The sequence below is a fragment of the Rhododendron vialii genome, chromosome 9a, assembly GCF_030253575.1.
Source record: "Rhododendron vialii isolate Sample 1 chromosome 9a, ASM3025357v1".
NCBI lineage: Eukaryota > Viridiplantae > Streptophyta > Magnoliopsida > Ericales > Ericaceae > Rhododendron > Rhododendron vialii.
Genome location: NC_080565.1, coordinates 5,317,359 through 5,327,934, shown reverse-complemented (window position 1 = coordinate 5,327,934; position 10,576 = coordinate 5,317,359). Strand labels below are relative to the sequence as shown.

General features: G+C 37.7%; 1 protein-coding gene across 1 annotated transcript; it reads left to right on the top strand.

The window, feature by feature from the left end:
• Window positions 1-562: 562 nt before the first annotated feature.
• LOC131299985 (alpha-galactosidase-like) lies at window positions 563-7,707 on the top strand. Its single transcript, XM_058325595.1, has 15 exons — window positions 563-1,064; window positions 1,956-2,014; window positions 2,496-2,552; window positions 2,635-2,669; window positions 3,895-3,998; window positions 4,113-4,188; window positions 4,723-4,781; window positions 4,902-4,967; window positions 5,148-5,231; window positions 5,665-5,729; window positions 6,243-6,325; window positions 6,463-6,553; window positions 6,798-6,847; window positions 6,963-7,103; window positions 7,499-7,707. Exons 1-15 carry the CDS (start codon window positions 868-870, stop codon window positions 7,586-7,588), a joined length of 1,257 nt encoding a protein of 418 aa, XP_058181578.1. The 5' UTR covers window positions 563-867; the 3' UTR covers window positions 7,589-7,707.
• Window positions 7,708-10,576: the final 2,869 nt, after the last annotated feature.

The window sequence follows — 10,576 nt, the reverse complement described above, 5'->3', positions numbered from 1 at the left end:
TCTTTAGAAAATTGTGTCAAATGGGTTGCAATCATATATTGCCCACATTTTTTCTTACAAACTTGATGCATTTAGAAATCATATCAAAAAATATCCGATCAGCATGATTCTTAATGTTATTAATATTCTCGATGAGCTCTAAAAAATGAATGATCGCGATCATTTTGTGAGCCCGAAAAAGGCCCACAAATAGCCCATAATGAGACCAAATTGGTTGTAACCACCCTTAACGGGACCCTTGCCCCATATCATATAGACTAGTACTAGTACCTAGGAAAAAGTGTGCATTATAGCTCGACCCCGAGAGATTATTCCATGCCCCCGGGACATAGCCACGTGGTGTCCCAGAACTTTCTGCACCACACATTTCAGTGGGAGCCACTGAAATGTGTGGTGCAGAAAGCTCTGGGACACCACGTGGCTATGGCATTGGGGCATACTATAATTTTTCCTCGACCCCAGAACATAGTGGTTCACAACGACGGTTTGGTCCCACCTTGGGACCCGTCCCTTCGTAGATATCGAACATAAGTAGCACGCAGCTTATTGTCCAGCCTAGAGACCCGCTTTTTGTTCCTCTATTGAACAAGCAGATAAAAGTCATTTCGAGTACCGCCAGGTGATACTGCTCGACGCTCACAAACTTCTCTTTCTGTCTGATGTATACGTACCTGTGCAAAGGAGATAAAACGCCATTGTCTGGAGCCTCTCCCCTTTTGTTCTCTTTTTGTTCCTCCGTTGATGAAAAGCTAACATCACTGATTTATGTGTCGGTGTGTACAGGCTAGAGGTCTTTCTAACAATTAGAATCACAATTTGCCTTTTACCCACTTGATTTGGCAGAGTTTGAATCTCCTGGCGGTTGTTATGGGTGGGAGTTTTGATCATCAGTGGAAGAAAGCAGTGGTAATGGCACTGCTGGTGTGCTTCTTCAACGTGCTCGTTGGCCCTTCTGTGGCGGCTCGGCTTCAGAGGACGATCGAGTCCGGTAGTAATAGTAGCGGTGGGGAACTGAGTCGGCGACACCTTTTGGCCAATGGACTCGGCCTCACTCCCTCCATGGGGTACGTTATTAATCTCTCTCTCTCTCTCTCTGAGTAATTATTGAGCCGTCTTATGGGCCCACCGAGGGCTGTAAATGAGCTGAGCCGAGGTTTGTCGGGCTCAAGCTCGGCTCGTTTACTAAACGAGCCAAAAAATTGAGCTCGAATTCGGCTTGAGCTTTAATGAGCCGAGCTTACTACACGAGCCTTTTTAATCGAGCCGAGCCTCCTCTATCGAACCCAGCTTTTGTTGAACGAGCCGAGCTCCACCGAGCTTGTTCACTAAACGAGCCGAGCTCGAACTTGGCGAAACGTTACGAGCCGAGCTCGCGAGATGGTTTGTTTACAGCCCTGGGCCCATGTATACGTTTGGTGCAGAAGGGTGTTAGGGCGTGGCGCCCCAGACCCCAACAGGGTCCCCGAGTTCCACGTGATTCTCCAGCCACACAATCCACGGTGTAGCTGCTCACAATTAATAATTGGGTCTCTCCCTCTTTTACATTTGCTTGTCTTACATATTCATGTGTTCGCCCGTATAATACAGTAATAATTGATTTTAAGTAAGTAAATTTAAAGTGGATGAGTTTGAATGGGTTGGGGGGTTAATTTGGGCCAATATTAATACAGTAATAATTGATCATCCCCAAATTAATTCCTACGGTCAAATTTGTTATAATTAGATCAAGAGTAGTTATTCAATCGTCCGGGAGCCAATACCTAATGTTGTTAGACACCCTGTTTCGCTAAGGTTGTTATTTTTTAAGTACTTATTTTCCGCTTTACGAGACAGGTCATTCCCTCACAATACATCACATTTAATTCATAAATAAGTATTATTTGAAAAATAAGTACTTATTTTAGTTAGCGGAATGAGATATAGAAGTTAGAACTAATAGCGTGTTCTGTGAACAGATGGAATAGCTGGAACCACTTCAGTTGTAAAATTGAAGAGAAACTAATTAGGGAAACAGGTGACTTCTTCTTCTCCGGAGGAAGGTCCTCCCCGGTTCCGCGAAGGGACTAGACTAGAAAGTCGGGTCGGCCTGTTGCCGCCTTTTCTAGGCTCACTTTGATGTTGAAATCGTTCTATTTTTGCAACAAAAAATATTCGAATTGGTACTTGATGAACATGATTTTTAGCGTGCTTCTTGTTCCCGAGAAGGTTTTGCAACAAAAAATATTCGAATTGGTACTTGATGAACATGATTTTTAGCGTGCTTCTTGTTCCCGAGAAGGTAAAGATAAACGATTTCAATCATCGAAGTGAGCTTGAAAAGGGTCCCTTCGAGGGACTCGAGAGGAGCCCAACCCTACTTTTTCTTATTGTCACGCATATATCCTTATGGGGAAAAAATAAGTTAACCATTAACCAACAGTTTCCTGAAAACCCATAAATATGCTGATATAAAGTTTTTTTTTTTATTCTCTTTTATTCTTTTTCTTTTTATATAGCCGACGCAATGGTGTCTACGGGGCTCGCGGCCTTGGGATATAAGTATATAAATTTAGGTGAGATTTACAAATTATTTCTTCCAGTTGGTGATCTATTTGTACAGCTTTCTGACCCTTTCCCAATTTTATTTTGTTTTAGATGATTGTTGGGCTGAACTTAATCGAGATTCCCAGGTACTCTATTTTTCTTTTATAAGCACTAAGGTCCTGTTTATAGGTACAAGTTATGGTGGGAACTTTTAAGTTTCTTATTTTATCTGGCGAATGTAATATCAATTTCATGCAACTTATAATATCACCATCACAAAGGATTTGAACACCAACTTCCGTGTATACTGATTCGAATACAGATGTGTCCAGTATATTCCTTCGTGCATCATACGGGCCGCATATATTGAAAGGTTTCAAATACCTTGTTCGTTTGGAGGTTTTGAGAGTAATGAGTGGAGATAGATAGATAGAGAAAATTTATTGAAGACTGTGCTGAGGGATATTAAGACCCCAAATGAACAAGGTCTTTGTGTCCGAGTCTATTGCGGACATCTATGTCGTGGAATGGGAAATCCCCTGTACTATAGGGTGGCGATCCGGCCGTCCATTTCAGCGATCGACAGCTTAGATGCTGTAGAGTGCCGATCCGGCCGTCCAGTTTGATGCCAACGGCCCAGATTTAATCCGAACTCCTATTAATTTGAGCCGTTCATTGTTCAGATTAAAATTCGAGCCGTCTATTGTTAGAATGGACAGTCAAATTGCTGCCCTACAGCCCTATAGTACGGGCTGCCCCATAGGATCCCTCAGTCTATGTCGGTAACATAAATGTGAACACTTTAATGAGTGGAAAACACTTTAATGAGTGAAATGTGACCCCAAGTAAACCTAACTTTGACTTTGAGACCTCCTCACAGTTTTCAGCCCAAAAGCGTTGGAGTAGGGGTCCGGACCGGCTAGGCTATATGGGTTGGGTTGGGATTCTTCACAAAATGCCTGGTGGGTCCTTGAACACAAAAAGAACATTAGAGGAAAAAGCATATTATAGCCCACAAACTAAAGGGTCCTTGCTAAAAGCAACTCACAAAAGTGGTGAAATCAGTTGGTAGATAATTGATATTCAAATGAGTTAGATTTTTTACATAAACTTTTAAAAATATGTTTTAAACAAATTGAACGGCTGCAGTACATATAGGGGCCGGCCAGTAATCTCCCTCCTATCACACCACGAATAGTTTCCATGCACTAATCTGATGAAGCAATTATATTTCATTTCGCCATGATCTAAGTGTATGGTTGATGACTTGATGTTATAGAAAAAGAATCTCCATACAGATCAAACACATGTTTGTTTGAAAGCTAATTAATTTATATGCTGCATTTCTCATTGGAGCTTTGACTATGGTAGGGAAATTTGGTTCCTAAAGCTTCAACATTTCCCTCCGGAATTAAAGCCCTAGCAGATTATGTTCATGCGAAAGGATTGAAGCTGGGAATTTATTCTGATGCCGGGTATATATACGTGATTAATTTCTACTCACATAAATATTGTGAAATTGCATATTTCTGAATTTGGCGACACTGAAGTTATCTACAACTGATTTCACCACTTTTGCAAATTTGTAGAACTCAAACATGCAGTCTGACCATGCCTGGATCCTTGGGGCATGAAGAGCAAGATGCAAAAACTTTTGCTGCTTGGGTATGTATCAATCATTTATGTTTATTCACAGTGGTATTGACTCTGTGCCTCGCCAGTTCCTTTTAGCTCACATCCAAATGTACGTTCAACTTCCACCGTTAAGCTCTAAATCTATCATAACCGGCTTCCGACACTTGAAATACTGATCAACTGTATATAAATATCAAAGCAGCACAACCAGTGACTTAATGAAGTTAAATTGGAAGCTTAAATGTGAACATTTATGCTCCCATCATATGCCTACCTCGACTGGTTTCTCGGAGATCAATCCCACCATTCACTTGCAGAGGACCAATTAAAAACGGAGCGACGACCCGTATCATGAACTGGATCCACAAAATCGATAGCACCTGAGAGGTTTCGGAACTAAGAATTAGGAGAGACCCTTAGTTCAAGGCCTTAACCACCAGGCCAACATTTTGGGATTAAGCTGCCATATGATATTACATGGTTTGACTCATTATTTGTTAGTTTTTATTTTTCAACTTTTGGTTAGGATAACAATATTCTTCATTTTTTGTTTTTTTTATATAGGGAATTGACTACTTGAAGTTTGACAACTGCAATAATAATAACAAAAGTCCAAAGGAGAGGTACTTATCATTGCAATTATACTTCCCATCATTTCATTTTTTTTACAACAAAAGAATTGAGGAGGAAATGTCATGATATTAAAGTGATCACTTTTTTTTTTTCTCTTGTGAGATATTTAGGTATCCCATAATGAGTAAAGCTTTGTTAAATTCTGGAAGGTCGATCTTCTTTTCTCTATGTGAATGGTAAGTAAGTTTTAGTGCATTTTTTTTGAGCTCAGGGGTTCGCAACCCCCTCACTTTTTTTCCCGTTTCTAGCCGTGTCCCCGTGTCTAGACACACCGATACGACGACCTCTAGGAGTGTCGGTGCATCATAGGCAATATCCTAGTATGATAATGTTGTCTTCTCGTATGCAATATCTAGGGGACAGGAAGATCCTGCCACGTGGGCAAAAGCAATTGGAAATAGTTGGAGAACAACTGGGGACATTGCTGATAACTGGAATAGGTGAGTAAGCTTAAATTATTTATCTGTTAATTAAACAGAATTGATATACCACACTTGAATAAACAAATATAGAAATGGAATTGCACTCCCCAGAGAGAAAGTTATGGTACATGTGTGATTTACATTCTTTGGTGTGCGAAATTTATGGTAATTATGCATTTTATGGTTCATAATTTATACAGTTTTGTGGTTGAATTTGTTACGTATCATTTGTCACGAATTTTTCGGATGTTTATTACGTACGTATTAGTTTGGTCAATTTCAAATAAATTTGACAGTATACACACCAAAATGCTACATTTCACTCTAGCTAGTTACGTAAATATTTGTCATAATTATTTCGCATTATTTTGGTAAAGGAATGCAAATTTCATTCAACGGTGTATTATAGCTAGGCTTATTGCTATCTTAATATTTCTTGCTTCTTCTTTAGTATGAGCAGTCGAGCAGATGAGAATGACAAATGGGCATCTTATGCAGGGCCTGGCGGATGGAATGGTAATCTTGAGTACTCCCTCTGTTCCATAATTTTTTTAACGTTTACAATAATTGTCATTCAAATAAAATAAATATTTCAATTTTTTACATGAATATTTTAAAAAGTTTTTGCAAAAACTTCCAGAATTATTTGAGATATTTAAGCTGGTGCAGAAAAATATCAACATATTATACATGAAACTATTTATTTATTTTTCAAAAAAGTTTCACGACTTGTATATTAAAAAAACTAAAATGATAGTATAGAGGCAGTATAATTTTTCATTTGTATATGTATGTAATATAGCTTGAAAGAAATCGACCTAGTTTATTGAGCAATGCTAGTATGCTACGCACACTACCGTAAAACACACCTCTGAACACAATTGTGCCTAGAACCGTTTGATGCACATGTGTTCATATGCATCACATGGTTTCGCATACAATCGTAAATATCCGGATTCTGGAGTTATGTTTTAAAAGTTGTATATGCATAGACTGTATGTAGTTTATTACTATTTGAATTGGTTTCAGATCCTGATATGTTGGAAGTTGGAAATGGAGGCATGACGGTCGGAGAATACCGTTCGCATTTCAGCATTTGGGCATTAGCAAAGGTACCCTTCCATGCTAGTAAATTTTAGTGAACAAAATTTATTGCTACAAATCTAGAATCTATTTCTGCAGCCATAGCAAAACACCCTCGAATTCATTAGTAATGAGTGTCTAAAGAATAATGGATGTACTTATTTAGGCTCCATTGTTGATCGGGTGCGATCTCCGAGCTATGGACCGTGCGACCTTGGAAATACTTGGCAACAAACCAGTTATTGCTGTGAATCAAGGTGGTACAATTACATACACATTCAAAAAGGTTGTCCGGACTGAAAAATGAGAACTTAAAAGCAATTCATTTTCTCAAGGAGAAAAAGATTGCCGATCGAAAGAAAAAAAGTTCGAATGTTTTTCTGAGAAACACACATTCTTCTTAAGTTCTCATTTTGCAGACTAGACAATCTTTTCAGGACCGAGGTAGCAATTTATATTAAGTGGTTAACTTACTGTAATAGCACTCATGTATGGATCCAGACAAACTTGGAATTCAAGGTAAAAAGGTCAAGAAGGATGGGGATTTAGAGGTAATTAACATCTAACTCTTATCCTCTTTTTACTTTGTTTACTTTTTACAATTATATTTTTAGGGATCGATCCATATATTTTTAACAAAATAAAACCAAAAAAAAAAAATGGCAGGTTTGGGCTGGTCCCCTCAGCAATAATAGAGTAGCAGTTGTGTTGTGGAATAGAGGAGGTTCCGAAGCTGCGATTACTGCTTATTGGTCTGATATTGGCCTTAAACCCACAACAATCGTTAATGCACGCGATTTATGGGCGGTAAGATTATTTACTTATACTCCTACTTATTAAGTGGATTAATCATTCTTCTCGACCGAGGAATACGAAAATTGTGTAAATATCGGTCGATGTCAAAGTAAAAGTTCAAGAAAACCAAGAACAAAATGATAGCAAAACTGTCTTTTTCGAGATCTTTTTTGTATTTAGCGAACTTTAAGTTTGCTTTTAGCTGTAGTTTTATTCTTTTTAGACTTCTCTTGTTGCAACAAATAAATAACCAAAACTTTCAATGCGAATGTAACAAAAACACAGAAAAGACGACCAAAAGACAGTTTAGGGGTGTATGATCACACGCTGATTAAATTTCGTAAACTCAACTTTATTGACTTTTGTTTTCTGTTTTTTTTTTTTTTTGGTGTTGGATTAATTCACAGCATTCAACTCAAAGGCGGGTGAGTGGGGGGAAGCTCTCTGCTAACGTGAATTCTCATGACTGCAAAATGTATGTCCTGACTCCACAGTAGAAGAAGAGGAGGAGGAGGAGGAAGAGGAGGGTAATGAAGAAGAAGACCCTTATCATGTGTAATAACGATACCACAACTAAGTCGAAGAGTGATATAAACAATCGTATGTTTTTACGTAACCTTACTCAAGCAGCAACCAAAGGAGCAAGCTCCAACAGAAGAACAAAGGAACAATAAGTTTTCTAACTAGGAATACCACAGGCTACGCAATAGAAGAGGGGGGAGGGGGAAAGAAAGCCAAAAAAAAACACATAACATAACACTTAATCAAACATTTTCTGGGATAAACCCCAGACTCTCTTGTTATCATCTTGACGTAGCATAATTAATAAGAGATTAGTTGCGTACTAATCCAAATGAAATAAAACTCAAATCCATGAGAAGAGAGAACTCTGATAATTGTGTTGATGAAAAGTTAACCACGAAATTAGGTTACAACCCCCTTTTATAAGGCCTAACCTTAGAAACTCTAGAAACAAAACTACGGAATTATACGCCAAGAGTTATTAACGATCTAAAACTTTTCTAAAATAGCAAAAACATTACATTGAAGGCCATGAAGGAATTAGGCCGAAATTTACCGTAGGCTATGAACTTAAGGTTGTGGGTTGTGATCGGAGTGCAATTTTGCTTTAGCCTACCAAGTTTGGGTCCAATTTGAGCTCACCCATAATTTGTCAAATTGCGCAGTCCACAATTAAAACTTTCTAGGGCCTACGATGTAGTACATAGAAATGGTAAAAAAAGAAAAGTTTGTATACTGTATGCTTCAACTGAGTTCTTGTGCAATCGTTTATATGCAGTTTATTCCTACCTTCAAGCACTTGGGTTGTCTAGCTAAGTCACACTTGTATTTTCACATACTAATAAGCCAGAGAAAGTTCAAAACAAAAAAATTTGATGAGCATGTGGATCATAAATTTAAAGTAGGGCCAGAGTTTTATTCCGTTTTACATAAGCTTTTGAACGATGATATGTTGAGGACGTGAACTTCCACTCCATGGTTGTGCTAGTATTCAAGTCTTTCTCATGGGATGGACCGAGGTGATTTTAGGAGATCATGCCGACATTCTAACTCAAGCTGAAATTAACAGCACGATAAGCATATCTAGATATGCATACAATGTCTCTCCTAATGTCATGAAGACGTTCATTGAACTTTGGAATCCTTGGACTAATACCTTGCACTTTGATGGTGGAGAAATGAGTATTTCACTTCATGATTTGAAAAATATTGAGGGCCTTCCAATATCCGGACATCCTTATGAAGAATTTTTACCTCCCACACAACATTTACTTCAAAAAAAGATGAGGAGGGGATGAAATTTATCTCTCGACCGTTTCAGAGATTTTTGCTATTCACACCAAATTATGCAAGCGTCTTAGAGTAATGACCATGGGGGCACTATAAAAAAAAATAATTCCAGTGACAGCAAGGATGGACGATGAACTATAAGTATTTATATTTTATATTAACAACGAGATCGCTTACTGACTCTTATATGTTTTCTGAAATTCGAAGTAGGTGCAAATTTTCTCAATTAATATTAGATGGGCGATACGTGTACAATAGTTTATACAAATCCACACATTCTTTCTTTTTATAGTCATCCACCTCCTCAATGAACGGCTAGGATTATTTTTATTTAACTGGTCACATTCTCCTTTTAGAATCCTCCTAGAAAAGATATTTCCTCCTTCATATCTCTAGAATATTTCAAAACTCTCCACACAAGTCTAGCATATAATAGAGTTTTTTACATTCTTATAGAACATTCCAAAAGAAAAATGTATAGTAGTAGTATTTTTTTCAAATAACATGGTCTTGCAACAAAAAGTTAGATAGTTTGATTAAGCACTAAAAAAAAGTCTAATTGAGATAGTTTCAATCATGTGTAATAAAGATACTGCATCGAAGTTGAAGAGTGATATAACAATCCTATTTTTTTACGGAACGTTACTTTTATTAAGCACCAACCAAAGGAGCAAGCTCCTACGTAAGAACCAAGGAACAATAAGTGTTCTAGCTAGGAACACCACAGGCTACACAATAGAAGAGAAACACTTAACCGAACAGGTGTTCTTGCTAGCCCTAGTTGGTTGTCGAGTACGATAACAAGGGGCAATGTTTTGAAAGAGTTCTGGCCAACTGAGCTAGTCACAGTTGGTTGCCGAGTACAATAAATAACAAGGATCAATGTTTTGAGACGAATCGAGAAACTTGAAGTTAAAGGAAATTCAGTAAAAGAAATGTATTTGTCAAATTTATGATTTTTGGAAAACAGGGATAAGTATGTCTTTATAAAAATCACCGAATGTGGTTATCAAATCATCCTGTTTGTTTTGTGTTCATGCATAATGAGTGAACTACATGATTCACGCAAAATGAAAGAGTTGTAAAGAAAAGTTAGTTGGAAACGTTAGGTTGGAATTTTTTTTTTTCTTTTGCAAATTACGATTTATAAAAAGTAAAATCACCAAATGTGATTATCAAATCATCCCAATTTGTGTTCATGCATAATAAGTGGAGTGTGCAGGATTCACACAAAATGAAAGAGTCATAGAGAAAAGTTAGTTGAAAACGTTTTTTTTTTTCTTTTGCAAATTACGATTCATAAAATCACCAAATGTGATTATCGAAGCATCCCATTTTGTGTTCATGCATAATGAGTGAACCACTGGATTCACACAAAATGAAAGAGTTATAAAGAAAAGGTAGTTGGAAACGATATGTGGGAAACGTTTTTTTTCCTTTTGCAAATGACCATTTATAAAATCACCCAATGTGATTATCAAATCATCTCATTTTTGTCTTTTGCAAAACCAACTGAAACACATAGTCCACATCCCAAAGGAGTTGTCTTGTTTGTGAAACCTCTGGAAGATGAATGACAATGAACGAAGAGAGAGACTACTTGATGGACCAAATTATCATTCATTGGTACGATCCTTTACCAGTCCCGAGTAACATTGGTTGGCCACCAAGTG